At 45.8% G+C, this 16,296-nt stretch overlaps 3 protein-coding genes across 3 annotated transcripts in view; 1 reads left to right on the forward strand and 2 right to left on the reverse strand.

The window, feature by feature from the left end:
• T265_08059 (hypothetical protein) overlaps positions 1-4,887 on the reverse strand; it is a gene marked incomplete at both ends in the record, with an annotated part of 12,729 nt that extends 7,842 nt beyond the window's left edge. The window contains 2 exons of the mRNA XM_009173754.1: positions 2,019-2,327; positions 4,811-4,887. Coding sequence (XP_009172018.1) covers positions 2,019-2,327; positions 4,811-4,854 — 353 coding nt within the window. The remainder of the gene's footprint in view (positions 1-2,018; positions 2,328-4,810) is intronic.
• A 6,394-nt stretch (positions 4,888-11,281) lies between these two features.
• Positions 11,282-13,126, reverse strand: T265_08060 (hypothetical protein; the record flags this gene model as incomplete). The annotated part of the gene is made up of 3 exons (XM_009173755.1): positions 11,282-11,444; positions 12,844-13,031; positions 13,061-13,126. 3 exons carry the CDS (start codon positions 13,124-13,126, stop codon positions 11,282-11,284), a joined length of 417 nt encoding a protein of 138 aa, XP_009172019.1.
• Positions 13,127-14,594: 1,468 nt separating this feature from the next.
• T265_08061 (hypothetical protein) overlaps positions 14,595-16,296 on the forward strand; it is a gene marked incomplete at both ends in the record, with an annotated part of 38,573 nt that continues 36,871 nt past the window's right edge. The window contains one exon of the mRNA XM_009173756.1: positions 14,595-14,965. Within this exon, the coding sequence (XP_009172020.1) occupies positions 14,726-14,965 (240 nt within the window). The remainder of the gene's footprint in view (positions 14,966-16,296) is intronic.

Here is a 16,296-nt window from a genome sequence, read left to right on the forward strand (position 1 = left end):
CCATGAGGTGTGTCTAGATACATATATATATATATATATATATATATATATATATATATCCCTAACGATTCTGACTCGTTGTCAAGTATCCACTTACGAGCTGCTTCGGCTCTCTGCAACTGGCTAACTCAAGCTATGCTTCGAAGACACTAGTGATCGAAATTTTGAAGACACCTAGGGTCTTCAGGTAGGAAGGTCCAAGTTTCACAACGACTAAGCAAGGTGGCTATTGTAGTCGCCTTGTGTATATCATTTTAGATCCAGTGAAATTCGCTTATAACGCCATCGCTTGGGCAAGTTGGCGGACGCCGTTCGTGTCTTCATAATCCGCGCACTAGCTTTTCGAATTAAATAAATATGGACTACAGAGGAACGGAAAAGATGTGGTCAGAATCTCGCAGTAAATAAGGACGAAATACAACATAAAATACATAAATAATACAAGAATTAAATGAAGATTCAGAACGAAGTTAACCCAGTTATCGAATAGTTGGAGGTTTTATGAGCTATGGAATTTCAAAGACGGATGGCTTTCGGAAAAACGGGATGAGAGGTGAGCATCTCTACAATATGTAGCAGTAACTTGATATGGGTGACAATGGATGAACAAATCCGTGACGCCCGATTCATGTAAATAGGCAAATGGATAGAAAAAGCAAGCTCGGATGAAAATTTTCCGTGGTAGTGACGGGGGTATAAAACAACAAACACCAAGTTCCAATGACGAGGAAGTATTTGTAGATCCTCAGTCAGCGAAACGGTATCGACAAGACTCAGTTATATGTTGAATGGAATTGAGTACTCTAGGAAAGGGCGAATTGGGTGCCTATCTGCCATGCCACTGATATTTTGAGTCTGGAGGATAAAGCCGTCTGTTCTTACTTGCAGAAGATGGTTACGTAGAGGAGTCCCAATCCACGTGATCAAGTCTGGATGCAGCGATAACTTATGTATATGGAATGTCTAGCGAGAAGGTCCGCATGCCAATGCCCGGTCAAGTGCACTGTGTAGCGGAGCCCTCCGAGATCCGCACTATGATGCCTTATCTTCAATATTTCTATCAACCACCCGTCTTCCGTTTTACCCTCCATTGAACTGGTCAGTGTTGTTCAATAATGAAGATTTAAAAATGTGGCGCAGAGACCTTATCGTCTTAGACCCATCGTCCAATTAGCATGGGCAAAATCAAAACCCCTTCACGACGACGTACTTCAAACCGCCTCGTCAATCACCATAACTTCCTAATGATTTGGACTCCGTACAAATCCACAAGAATCAAGGCGTCTGGACTACCACGTGACTTCTCCCCTCATCTGCGTTCCCGCACCTCCATGGAGGCACTCAAAACAACCAACCTGGTCCACCGACCTTCCTCATCCGTTGATCCCCACCCGATGTTTGCACAAAACGACAGCCAAATCTGGTCGAAGTGTACCAGCCACAGAACACACATTAATCGAACTCGAGGAAAATCCGTCGCTCCAGCTGTACCACATTTTTGAAACCAGCACGGCAGTCAACGCCAAATAGTTACTATTCTCAACACCATCGAACGTCTCCTCCATTGAGCATTCCGTCCAAAGCAATGACAACGATCTTGGACTCATCCATATCGAAGAGCACATATGGAGCGCGGAATTAGCTACCACTGTTTCTCCCGTCATCAGTGGATGGCATTTGTATAGTTCCACACACATCACGTTGTATACATTCTTTTATTCACCTGGTCGAATCGGATTGAAACCTTCGGATGAAATAGGTTCGCATTTCCACCAGGCTCAATAGATTATGTACTACTCTTCCCATTACACCCATCATAACTGTCGGAGGCAATCAGTCTACCTGCAACGATACCAACCTACAGGCTTTCGTCTTCCTAATCATGTACCCACTTATTTGTGGACGCAAACATAACCGACGGTGTTGGCGATGAATGTAATTGGTATATTGACCCCCCTCCCCGCCTTTCCAGCCTGAGTGAAATGGGTCTGGAGACTGTGAGTAACAAGACGACTTACCAATCCTTATTTTCGGGATGTTCACTGTATTCCAGGTGTTCGACTGCCTTCATGACGGCCCGGAGACTAATGTTATGGGAGACGGTCACCATCCGCTTTTCCTTGCGATCGATTGTACTCCATTCTACGGCCCGTAACTGTCCCAGATGTAGAAACGTAGAAAACGAAGAGTTTAGAAGCTTCAAAGAATGGATAGTCCCCGTTCGTAGATCCACGGACCGCTTGATCACATCCATATTGAGGACGCTGTTATTCTGGGGATTGGGGTATTTATTCTGGACAGCCCGCATTACATCATTCCATGGATGCCTAAGTTGCGAGCAAAAGTCAAAATAATATCAAAATTGCATACCTAATCACGCACTCCTCTGACCAGCCTCTGCGACCAGAGAGCATGTCCAGGGGTGGCGCTCAAAACTGTAGTTCGCGCCTAAAACAGTGTTTCTCGCGCTTCCTGAGTTCACAGGTTCACGGATTCACGTATTCACGNTCTGACTCGTTGTCAAGTATCCACTTACGAGCTGCTTCGGCTCTTTGCAACCGGCTAACTCAAGCTATGCTTCGAAGACACCAGCGATCGAAAATTTGAAGACACCTAGGGTCTTCAGGTAGGAAGGTCCAAGTCTCACAACGACTAAGCAAGGTGGCTATTGTAGTCGCCTTGTGTATATCCTTTTAGATCCAGTGAAATTCGCTTATAACGCCATCACTTGGGCAAGTTGGCGGACGCCGTTCGTGTCTTCATAATCCGCGCACTAGCTTTTCGAATTAAATAAATATGGACTACAGAGGAACGGAGGAGATATGGTCAGAATCTCGCAGTAAATAAGGACGAAATACAACATAAAATACATAAATAATACAAGAATTAAATGAAGATTCAGAACGAAGTTAACCCAGTTATCGAATAGTTGGAGGTTTTATGAGCTATGGAATTTCAAAGACGGATGGCTTTCGGAAAAACGGGATGAGAGGTGAGCATCTCTACAATATGTAGCAGTAACTTGATATGGGTGATAATGGATGAACAAATCCGTGACGCCCGATTCATGTAAATAGGCAAAGGGATAGAAAAAGCAAGCTCCGATGAAAATTTTCCGTGGTAGTGACGGGGGTATAAAACAACAAACACCAAGTTCCAATGACGAGGAAGTATTCGTAGATCCTCAGTCAGCGAAACGGTATCGACAAGACTCAGTTATATGTTGAATGGAATTGAGTACTCTAGGAAAGGGCGAATTCGGTGCCTATCTGCCATGCCACTGATATTGTGAGTCTGGAGGATAAAGCCGTCTGTTCTTACTTGCAGATGATGGTTACGTAGAGGAGTCCCAATCCACGTGATCAAGTCTGGAGGCAGCGATAAATTATGTATATGGAATGTCTAGCGAGAAGGTCCGCATGCCAATGCCCGGTCAAGTGCACTGGGCAGCGGAGCTTTCCGAGATCCGCACTATGATGCCTTATCTTCAATATTTCTATCAACCACCCGTCTTCCGTTTTACCCTCCATTGAACTGGTCAGTGTTGTTCAATAATGAAGATTTAAAAATGTGGCGCAGAGACCTTATCGTCTTAGACCCATCGTCCAATTAGCATGGGCAAAATCAAAACCCCTTCACGACGACGTACTTCAAACCGCCTCGTCAATCACCATAACTTCCTAATGATTTGGACTCCGTACAAATCCACAAGAATCAAGGCGTCTGGACTACCACGTGACTTCTCCCCTCATCTGCGTTCCCGCACCTCCATGGAGGCACTCAAAACAACCAACCTGGTCCACCGACCTTCCTCATCCGTTGATCCCCACCCGATGTTTGCACAAAACGACAGCCAAATCTGGTCGAAGTGTACCAGCCACAGAACACACATTAATCGAACTCGAGGAAAATCCGTCGCTCCAGCTGTACCACATTTTTGAAACCAGCACGGCAGTCAACGCCAAATAGTTACTATTCTCAACACCATCGAACGTCTCCTCCATTGAGCATTCCGTCCAAAGCAATGACAACGATCTTGGACTCATCCATATCGAAGAGCACATATGGAGCGCGGAATTAGCTACCACTGTTTCTCCCGTCATCAGTGGATGGCATTTGTATAGTTCCACACACATCACGTTGTATACATTCTTTTATTCACCTGGTCGAATCGGATTGAAACCTTCGGATGAAATAGGTTCGCATTTCCACCAGGCTCAATAGATTATGTACTACTCTTCCCATTACACCCATCATAACTGTCGGAGGCAATCAGTCTACCTGCAACGATACCAACCTACAGGCTTTCGTCTTCCTAATCATGTACCCACTTATTTGTGGACGCAAACATAACCGACGGTGTTGGCGATGAATGTAATTGGTACATTTGACCCCCCCCCCCGCCTTTCCAGCCTGAGTGAAATGGGTCTGGAGACTGTGAGTAACAAGACGACTTACCAATCCTTATTTTCGGGATGTTCACTGTATTCCAGGTGTTCGACTGCCTTCATGACGGCCCGGAGACTAATGTTATGGGAGACGGTCACCATCCGCTTTTCCTTGCGATCGATTGTACTCCATTCTACGGCCCGTAACTGTCCCAGATGTAGAAACGTAGAAAACGAAGAGTTTAGAAGCTTCAAAGAATGGATAGTCCCCGTTCGTAGATCCACGGACCGCTTGATCACATCCATATTGAGGACGCTGTTATTCTGGGGATTGGGGTATTTATTCTGGACAGCCCGCATTACATCATTCCATGGATGCCTAAGTTGCGAGCAAAAGTCAAAATAATATCAAAATTGCATACCTAATCACGCACTCCTCTGACCAGCCTCTGCGACCAGAGAGCATGTCCAGGGGTGGCGCTCAAAACTGTAGTTCGCGCCTAAAAAACAGTGTTTCTCGCGCTTCCTGAGTTCACAGGTTCACGGATTCACGGATTCACGGATTGATACACAGGATCGAGGCTTTTGCCCAAGTTTCCCGGTTCGGTTTTGTTCTTGCCGGTCGGTGGCTGTCGGTCACCTGAAAGGCATAAGTGAAAAAAGGGTGTAGCACTGCTCTTTATGTTCTCAGCGCGGAGCAGTATGCTTGCCAGTGCGAGGATTCGCATAAATAAATGTCTAACAGTGTTTTAAACTGGGTTCTAGGAGGAGCGTAGACAACCGTCGGAGGAAGGTCACTCCACGCAGCTACTACCCGAAGTGAGAAAAAATTGTTTCTAATGAATGTGTGCGCTCTGAGCTTGAAAATTTTCTTATTATGCCCCCGCCAGGTGTTTGCTGGGTCAACGGGAAAAAACCTGTTTGCCAAGCTCTGTTCAAACAGGGCGTAAGTAAGACTTAGGTCCCCTCGGAGGCGACGGTACTCCAGTGGAAAGAGATCAAGCATCGCGAGACGCGTTTCGTAGTCCACGGATTTGGGGGCCGGCAACCATTCTCGTAGCGGCCCACTGGACACGCTCAGTGAGGGTGACGTCTTCCGTGCGTCCTGAGTAGACGACTTGGTCGGCGTACTTCAGGAGCGGTCTGACGTAGGCCCCATAGAGTATTTGGAAGACCATGCGAGTAATACGGGAGAAGGTGCGTCGGATCATCCGTAAAATGGCGAATGGCCGATTTCTCATGGTGCAGTGAGAAGGACAAGTTTGAGGAGACCCAAATACCCAATCCTTTTTGGCATCTATCCTCATGATGTTTTCTGGTTAGAACACTGTTGTCGAGTTATGATGGTTGTTGATCCGTTCGTCCGCGGTTGTCCATATAGAAACTGCTACTCCCATCCACCTATTTTTACGATATACCGTTTACGGGCTGCTTATACTCCGATAGCTTCAATCGTCCAGTGTGATCCTCAGGCTCAGGGGCTTACGGAAATCTCTTGCAATCGGTATTAAAATACCATGAAAATTTTTTTAACAGATTGTGGCAGTTGTTTGGATTCCGTTGCGAACTCTTGTAGCCATTAGTAGAGCGATTAACGCAGATGTTAACTGAGGGGTGCAGCTCCCCAGGGTTGTTCTTCTTAAATACCAGGCCCAAGGGTAAAATTAAATTGTTACTAGCGTATGTTCTGTTATCGCGATGGGACTTGACTTCCAGTAGAGCGATTAACGCAGATGTTAACTGAGGGGTGCAGCTCCCCAGGGTTGTTCTTCTTAAATACCAGGCCCAAGAGTAAAATTAAATAGTTACTAGCGCGATGGGACTTGACTTCGTATGACGACCTCATCAACACTGCTGCTTTTTTCTACATGTATGATGCCTTTTTGCATCACAGGTGTCTTGATGTACGGTGTGGAAGTCCACTCCTCACTCCCACGATTTTGCCCATTTTATCGTTGACATCCTCTAGCATTTGGGTGAGAGTGGATCTTTCTCGATATTTCCTCATTAAAGACTTTGTCTACCCAGGGTCATTACACGCCCGCATTATGTCCAGTGTGTCTTCATCCTTCTGGCGGTAGGTCAGAAGAAGCTATTAGCCCTCCTTCTTCCCTGGTAACCATAATCCGCTATCCGGTTACAAGTCATCCCCCCCCCCCCGCCGTATTCGATTTTCGTTAGATCCTGTAGACGTTTCCAAGGGGCTTTGTCACACATTTTCATCAAGTGCACTCTCTAGGCCCCACTTTATTTTTACAGTGGACGAACATCAACCTGTTGTTTTCTTGATAGATCTTGAAACTCTTCTCATGTGTTCTTCTGTTCGTTAGTCTCAGATAATTTTTCTTACAACAATATATCTTTCTTTTCATTGCCTTCGAAGTTTCACACCCATTTATCCGCCATGTCATTGTGTCCTCTGACCGTCTTCCGGTTGCACCAGGATTGTGCCTGCCGGGCTAAGCGACAAGGAAAATAGAAAACATGAACGCGGCTGTACTGTTAGGTCGAACATGGTCATGTGCGAAAAAATCTGGGGTCACTAAATTGTAGAGTATAGCCACTCACCCTGTTCGTTCTTATCCAGCCAATGACAATTTTCATGCTGTGACTGTTTCGCGCTTTCTCTGCTGGTCGCATGCAGGTAAGCCGTGTTTGGTAATATCTGTCGACGAACCTGCTATCCCGGGTGTGGTGATCGACTGTGATGACAACTTCTCTAGCCAAGGTATCATTAAGTGCATTCGGTTACCCCAAATGTTCCACCCAAGACGTACATACATAAGCAACTCACCAAAACGCTACGACGTCACGATATAGCTACCGCAGCTGCCGCACAGTCCCGTGACCAGTTGGTAGGTAACCTCACTTTTGTTGTCTCCCGACCAAATATGTTGTCCTTAACACGCTGCTTCCATCCTCCCCGTTGGTTATCGTGTTGTGGCATAATTAGTTTGATTATGAAGAGGTGACAAGCTCTAACAAATGTCTGTCTTACCAGGATGATGATCGCAAAAGTTATGTTCACTTGATGAAAATAAATGCAGTGCAAGTAGGGAACAAGCCAAGAAGTGACTTATCGTGTGAAGTCAAATGCTGAAAAGTTCCGAGTGAATTTTTTGATGCGTGACATGTATTCTTCGCACTATACCTGCTACATGGGCCCCTAAGTTGTCCCTGAAGACTTGTGGGGATCGACTGACTTCCTGTCCTATGCGCGCGAATGTGTGCGGACCTAATAGCGTTCCTATTTATGGTGCGTCGTGTGAAGAGAAAGGTGTCCATACGTGTTCGATAATGTCTCGAACATGAATACAATTTGACCTGGTGTGGTTAAAGTTCGTAAGGTTTGCGCATAACGCAGGTGCTAGCCGCTAGACAAAAACGCATGGGAGATTGTACTGTACATTTTGTTGGCTAAGGTTGCAAGTAATACAGGAGATGTTATGTGATTTGAGCGTGTGTGACGTGTGATCTACCGACAGACCGCTACGTCCTCAAGTAAGTTCACTCCTAGTCACAAATTTTAGCTGCGGCATTTCCAAGGTACCTGACGTAGCTGCCTTCTGCTACATTACTGATTTTCACCCACGCCTACCCCCATATGTATTTTCCACCTTCAAGCATTTTTTGGAACCAGCGACTAGCGACTGCCCTTCTGTTCATGCTATTACAACTAGGTCTTACTGCGCGCTACGCGAGCATTGGAGCTAAACAAGCCCATATAACCAAAATACTTGAACTTCTCGCAGTGTGCACTATTAATAATCTTTACAGCGAGAGTCCTTATTAGTACCCCCGACGTAGTTCTGCGTTATTACGTGTGCAAGACTGTTGGTGAAATCAGCCGAGTCAGACTTACGCTTCTTTTTCAGGATACATCCATGTCTCCTGGGCAAATATCTCCGTCATCATACAAATTCATCTTAACATTCAGACTAAAAAATCTCAAAAACTTGCCAGCTAATGAATTTTCTGCCCTTCATTGGTAGCGCTGGACCGACCGCTATAAATGGACATACACGAACGAGTGCCAAATTCGTTGAGTTTATAGCCGAAGTCCTTAGGTTCCATTTTTGGGGTTGATATAATTGTTAACTCAAAAACATTTTCCAACCCCTTTCATTAGCGTCTTTGTTTCCTGTTCAAATTACAGGCTAGTGCATCTGGGGAACACATTGTATCTCACACATCGCATTCGGTGATCTAGTTATCGAATGGGAAAGGGTAGCTTCCGTTACGGATTGCTTGCTTTTCACGGTGTGCTTGCATTTCAAGGTGTGCGCCCGTACCTTTGGTTCATGTGACTTGAGGCGATGTTTAAAGGCTTCGGGTGTCAGACGACGCGCTTATTAGACACATTTTCTTGAGACTGCCCAAACACGGCTTTGTCGAGGCACTCAAGGTTTTGGTAGCTATTCGTCTACGGTGCCTAAGGATATGTGGTCATGTTTTAGTCACCACATGGTAACTGGTTTGTCGCTTCCCAAAATATGACCTCAGAGACTCCCTGAGAACACGCAAGTCGCTTCAACGCTGGCCGAAAGCCAACAGATCTCTGCTGTTGCTGAGTTGGCCATTTTTGTGAGTCGCATGTACGCAGCACCGTCACGTTATTAAGAGCGCCGCATCACTTCAAAGTCAATGAGTGATCTTACCGTTGCCGCAGCAAAGATCTGGCTGGCTCCCGATTTATAGCCACAGAACTTTAACCACCGGCTCAAGAATCCACTAGCTGACAACGCCCAACGCGGCCCTTGTTCTTTTAGCTTCATTAGACATCGCACGGCGCCATCTGCCTGGAGCTCTCTTTCTTGGTCTTTCTTGGTCTGTCTTTCTTGCGTCGCTGTGCCAAGCCTAGGGCGTTGTTGGAAGTTTATATCTGCAAGAAACGCAGCAAAACATGCTTTCGTTTCCAGTTATATAGTACTTGTAAGATCTACACGGTTAAGGATCTCACAGGACGATTGCGACTATTAGATTATACGCAGTTCGTAGTCAGTAGTCAATAGGAGCAGACAGACGTGGGGCAGTGGATGATATATTGAAGACTGACAGGAAATGGTTAATCAACAATGGCGCAATCTGCAGGAGCGGGAAGTAGTCACTGTCACAGCACGGATTTATATCGGGGCAGTCTGGGGATTTGAAGGACTGTCTTTCGGTCGGCGTCGACGCAGCCGCTCGTGTCGCGTGATAGGTCAGATTGCGCGGTTTCGTCCGTTTAAAACAAAGCTCAGCAAGGGCTATCTGCCAGGTGCGATACATAGGTAATACAAAATAAACAGCCATGTTGGACGTCCGGTTGGTGTAGTCGGTGACGCGTTCGCCTGCTGTCCGCAGACTCTGGGTTCGATACCCGGTCGGCGCGCTTTTCGGTCGGAGTGGACGCTCGTGAATAGGTGCAATCCAGACGAACTTGCAAGCAATGACGGACGGGCAAAAAATAAGTGTTGACATCAGTTACTGAGGCATAAGCAGACCCTAAGCCGGGACGAAACAGGGGGAAAACGAGCAAAGAAACGAAACGGTGTCATAATAAACAGATGCGAGTCACGTTACTCATGAGAAGTCAGAAAACAAGGAAAGTTACCGCTGGTCACCATTGATTCGCAGGCGGAATCAACAGTACTCATGTGCCAGAGACTATCCACCACTGTTATTGACCCTTTTCTCGAAAAGGTCCGTAACAGTCCCAACCACCCAGAATAATTTTTCAAACATAACTCCCTGTTTTGCGTCTGTCATACCGCACTCGGCGCTTCGCTCTGCGTTGCACGTGGCTCATGCATCCCATACGGGTGTACCTTGGGGCCGCACAAAATGCTGGTTTGTTAGCACGGCAGAAGATGCTTTCTCAGGGCCAGAAACGACAATCGTCAACGCAGTCGGTGCTGTTCCTCATGGTGCTATTTCCTCTCATTGCCCGCTAACGTCACCATCATTGTAGGGGTACGAGTAAACGAACGGCGCAACAGGGCCATTCTAGTTTATCTGCGAACAGTTTACTGCAATGCTTTGGCACCGTGCATCACCTGAAGGTTCAGAACGTAAGAGGACACCGAAGGGCAATATTCTGATGTCTGGCAAGGACGTCATCCAATAGACTTGCTGGCTTGACAAGCAACAACAACAACAAAAAAGACTGCTTCTTTACCGTCATATATTTGCATCTAACTTTCCAAGACAGCGCCCCACGTTTTCCATTACGGAAAGTATTCCACCGGGCCACTCTATATTATGTACATATCAAGTTTTCAGCTACAATTAGGTGAACACGAAATGCAGAACTTTCCCGCGATTAATTCCTCAGTGTGCAACACCTGGCTCAAATATCTGACCCTTTAGTTCGTGGTTGTCGATGGTGCGTCGTTAAATATCCGTCTTCATATAATCCCAAAAAATTCCTTGACTACCACAAGTTCAAGTTGTTTTCCTGACAAAACTGGGCGATCAACTTGCGGTTAGACAGACCTTTTGCTTGGAGTCGTCATACAACAGTAAATCTCCGCATTGTAACCTGACACACGCGTCCTGGGTGGCAGAATAGTATGTTTTCTGGCGCCGTCGGTAGGGCATTTTTAGCAACGTAATTGTATAATTTTAGATTATCGTGCTAGCTTCGTACGCCAAACTATCATAAACGCTAACTCCAGAAAATAAGTGTGCCAACATGAACCACCAGAGCGGCTATGCGTGTTCCAAAAACCTTCCAAGTGCTTCGACCTCTTCCGAAGCGTCTGGCTCCATGGAGCTGTATTTTCTGGTGGTTAATGCCTTTATTATTTGAAAATTTGGTGATTCAACGGCTCGATGATTTTTTCTCCGCTGATCTCGCTCCTGCAATGGAGGTAATATGTCAGCGGAAATTTTAGATCACCCCAGCCATTTTGCTACGGCAAGCGTTTGGCGGATATGGGTTTTGATATCTCCAGCTGGGCAAAAATCTCGGCGAAACGCACGGTGGTCTGGTATTTTCTCATACGACCAAAGTAAGATTGGTGGAATCGTTTTGCAGAGGAATAAGCACAATGCCCATGTAAATGGAACGGTGTCCTGAAAATATGAAGGGAACGTAGAATAGAGGCTTGGACATTCCCCAGTGGGAATCAATAACAAATGTTAGCTTCTGTCCGGAAAAATAAAAAAGGTGCAATACAAACGCAAGAAACTCTGTCCATTAAACAAGCAGAATATATCACCTCTCACTTAGGAGGAGAACTTCTTGCAGGGAGCTAAAACTACTCGTGCTTTCTTTATCCAGTGTCAGCACATCAATTTTTAACATCCCAGCATAAAAGAGGTATAAAAGTTGTAGAGAAGGATGTTTGGAACCTTATGGGTGGAATGACTTGGTTTAGCAGTGTAACTGGATAAGACTCGCCCATACAACTTCGTGCAGGTGGGCGAGAACCTTTTTAAGTTGGCCCGATAATATCTCGCCGAAAATTTTGTTGCATTGATCCGCGGTTTTGTCACCCTTATTCTTAAACTAGATGGCCACTTCGCTCCGGCAAGTCATAAGCTTATCAGTTTCAGCGACATACCGTACAAAATGGTGGGACGTGCACTGATGCATAGTGACGTGAGGAGCCTAAATACTAACAACTTGACGTTCCTCACGCAAAGCAGATTCATAAAAAACATCTCTCGCTTGTTCTAACGGAAACCTTGACCGCAGCAAGAAAGACGGATTCACCTATTGTGCCACATTTGCTAAAGTAGCGAAAAAGACCCCCAGTATGGTTCCTTATATCCTCATACCCCACAAACTTGGGGCGTGCTCTACTAGAAGGGCGATACTGTTATGGGCCAGAGGATTTCTTTCTCGTTCAAATTTTTGAGCCGTAAACGGCACACCTGACACTTTTATTTTGCGTCAGGCTGCGTTTTGAGAACATTATTTTTCAATCTACTTCAAATGTACTTCTGCGGGTACAGTTCCTCCATTTTGTTGCATGCTCAAATCCGATTGACTCAGAAACCTTAACGCCAGATTATCAGTCCTTTTTTGAACGCCAAAATGCAGTGACGAATTTCTTTTGGTAAGGATATCAGGCATTGTTTATGTTAGATACCATATTCGCCCACCCTGCCACGAGAAGCAGGCTCACGAGACATGACAACATTACGAAGATGGCCTCTTCCCCTAAATGGTGCTCACTAATTGCGGGTTTTATTGCGGGGCGTAAGACAACTTACTGCAACGTGCTCCCGCCAGGCACCCCATTCTGAATTACTGAAGGGCTGTAACGGCGTTGGACGTGCTTAATACGCCAGTTGAACAACTGGAGGAGACGTTTTCACCATTGCGGTGAAACAGAGGAAGTTGTCTGGAATCAGTCAACCGACTAGTGGCAACAACCTGGCACACAACTTGGATGGTACTCGCGGTCCTACTTTAACATAGAATACGCTCCCCCAATGCATTATTTTTCCAATAAACAGTGGTAACCTGGCTGACAATAAAAATATTAGAGACATCTTGCGTTCTTCTGACAGTCGTTTGACGCATGCTGTCTTTCCTGTGCTTGGAAGAAAGCGATTGTCACGCCAATCTACAGAACCAGTGACCGATGATCTCCAAGCCCCTATAGACCCATTAGCCTCACTGGCGTACCGTGCGAGGTGGTGGGACGCATACTGAAACCGGATATATTAAATTCCCCCACCAGCAACAACTTGATATTCCTAATGAAATGTAGACTCCTCCAAAACCGTTCTTGTGTGACGAACATTCTCCTACTCATGGACAGCCTCACTCAGGCTAAGGACTCTTGTCAGAGGCCGTAGTTTTCGAATTCTCAAAGGCATTTGATCTGTTTCCACCCACTTGCTGCTCCAAAAATTCGAGTATTGCGGGATTAAAGGGAAAAATCTACAGGGGATTAAGGGTTCCCATCAGACAGAAAATCCCGACTGAAAATTATTTTGACGTACTCTTTAACGCCGATCCCCAGTGAAGTCCCTCAAGGCTCTGTTTTGGAACCGCTTGTTTCTGATCCCCGCCAAGACCCTTCAGATGCTCTCCCAAATCCATGTATACTTTTGGTGGACGACTTGAAATTATGAGGCTCAAATGCCAGTACCCTCCAAATGAATGTGGAAGCTGCAAAGCAGTAATCGTTTGACTGCTTCCTCTCCTGAATGATGAAAAGTGCGTGCATATTTCACTCCCTGGAGGCTCAGCAAATCCTTTTGTCGCGCATGGTAAGAATGGACTAGAAGACGTTACGAGGATAGATACCAACGGCTGTTTATGTGTTTGGATCCCTTCAAACACATCCCTCTAACTGCTTGATAAAAAATAGGCTGAAAAGGCATTCGCCGTTCGACGGATGATTCGGCGCACCTTCTTTCGTATTGACCGCATGGGCGTCGAAGTACTGTATATGGCTTACGCGGCCCGCTTTTTTAATATGCTAACCAAGTTGTTCACTGCGGGCGCAAGTAGGATGCAGCCCAACAACCTGCTAGGAAAACGGTTACCGGCGCTAGATCCTTGGACGATTCTCGCGGTGCCTGACTGTGATGAACATGACTGATACTCTATTCATTATTCTCTTGTTCTACTATTCCATATGCTGTACATATTCGCCAATTCGAATACATACGTGCTGGTTGTTACGCTGCGCTGAATTCTGGATTTCTAGTTCGTCTGGTTACACCGATATACGTACGAAACTTAATTCTCACATTGACCTCCCTCCCATGGAATATCACAGCCTCTGAGAAAACCTAATGTTTGCTAATGCCCTGTTTGAACAAGGCTTGGCCAGGGGTTTTTTCAAAGTTGACCCCACCTACACATGATGTGGGCATGGTAAGCTTATCAAGCTCAGGACGCACTATTTCTGTAGTTGCTGTGTGGAATAACCTCCCTCTGCCGGTTCTCCACGCCTCATCTATAACCGAGTACAAGGGGCTATTAGACGCTTTTTAATGCCCGTTCTCACGCTTGCAAGAGAACTGCCCCGCCCTGAAAGCTTAAATAGCAGTGCTACACCCTTTTTTCGCTTTGTCTTTCAGGCGAAAAGCAACCACTAAACGACAAGAACAAAACAGACCCGGGAAACTTATGCAGAAACCTCGATCTTATGCATCAATCCCTTAATCCATAATAGCCGCCATTACTGTTCGACGTCGAATAACTTCGAGTGAGCACGTGATTAGCCTTTATCCAATGAGCGCTCAGTGTCGCGCTTGGTTCGTTTCCGACTGCCCGACTGAACACGCTGTCGTAAGGTTCGTGAAGTCTTCAACGAAGACTAGTCTTCAGCGACGAAGAGTAGTTGTGACCCTGAGTTTCTGAAACAGTTTTGAGGCATCAAACATGAATGACGTTCAGTCTAACGATACGGCTAGTTTGGACGACGCATTGGGTATGTTACACCCGTCTGTTCATACGCTTGTTAGTTTCCACTAGTAGTGATGAGGACTATACCTCTATGGATACTGATATGCAATGGACAAACGGAGGTAATTGTCAAATTTCCGGCTTACATAAAACGCACTTAGTTAACTCATTGAATTCTTTCAATATGGCTCCGAAAGATGGAGACTATGAGGCATTCAAGGTGAGGAATTAAGTCGTTTTCTTCCGCATGCAGTAATTTGGTTTCATTGATCCAGATATCACACTGACTACTTCGGAGACTAGTGATGCAATGGTAGCCCTGTAGATTCATTGGTGGATCCCACTTGAATAATTGAACTACTTTACGGGGTAATTGTGTACCAAGGTGGAATGTGCGAACAAAACCGTATCCAAGACCTGGAGCCACTGACTCATATGGACTAGGATTCTCCTCAGAAAAAGGAGACGTTTGGCGGATGCACCTTGCCAAGAGAACGTCATATGTCAGCGACCAAGTAGTTGAGTGTGCACTGACTCATATGGACTAGGATTCTCCTCAAAAAAAGGAGACGTTTGGCGGATGAACCTTGCCAAGAGAACGTCATATGTCAACGACCAAGGGGATTGTCAAGTTAAGAGAGGACCTTGAAGATCATAATTTGGTCGCCTGTCGATCCTGTCTAGGGGATCTGACTTTCTCGTACAATTTTATGTCAGGTCTTATAATTCCGGAAAACCTCGTCAGGTAGAACATCAAGCTTCTACTCAGTGTTCGATGTGCGTGGAATCACTTCAGGTCCTCATGAGGCGACATTCCATGTGAAGTCATACAAGGTACTGCTTCTCTTTGGTGTATTTGGGCGCTGGATCAGATCTGTATTTCCATGTTGTGGACAATGACCACGGTTTTTGGAAAGTTCTTCTTAGGTTGTGATCATGTTTAACAGTCGGAAATTCTTCCCTGAGAATCTATGGTACTCCGAAGTTGTTTCACTTTGCGGTCCTTCAGTTGAGCATCGCTCCGTACGTCAAGTCATCGCCCTGTAGGAATCAGACTCCGCATGTGCGGACGCCCATTGCCCCACATTAATCTTCCACGTGCGTGAATTATAATCATTACTCTATTTTTAAGTCATGGAATTGCGAGATGGGTTTACTGACGGAAACCTTATCCAGAACCGAACTTTATCATACTTAGGGATGGTTTACAGAGCTATGAAACGGAATACAACTCCGTCCTGTAACGAGGGACTGAAAGTTCATGTGGGTTACTAGAGGGACAGTGACTGGTTGAGTTGTAGGAAATTGACTCGCCTCACCTCTCTGACGGATGTCTGATAAAGCCAGTACACAAGTCTCGAAGACTTAAGTCACGCCTGTCAATTTTCGTCACTTGTGTTGTTAAAAGGATACCACTCGGTGTCAAGGGTCTCATTTATCAGCCTGTAGTAAGGGTTGTGTTGTTGGATCGTTGTTAGACATGACATTTTCGGTCAGATGACCCGAGGCCTCTACAGGTTTTTGACCACCGATGCCTTAGGAACGTCGCCC

This window comes from Opisthorchis viverrini (assembly GCF_000715545.1).
Source record: "Opisthorchis viverrini unplaced genomic scaffold opera_v5_201, whole genome shotgun sequence".
Taxonomy (NCBI): domain Eukaryota; kingdom Metazoa; phylum Platyhelminthes; class Trematoda; order Opisthorchiida; family Opisthorchiidae; genus Opisthorchis; species Opisthorchis viverrini.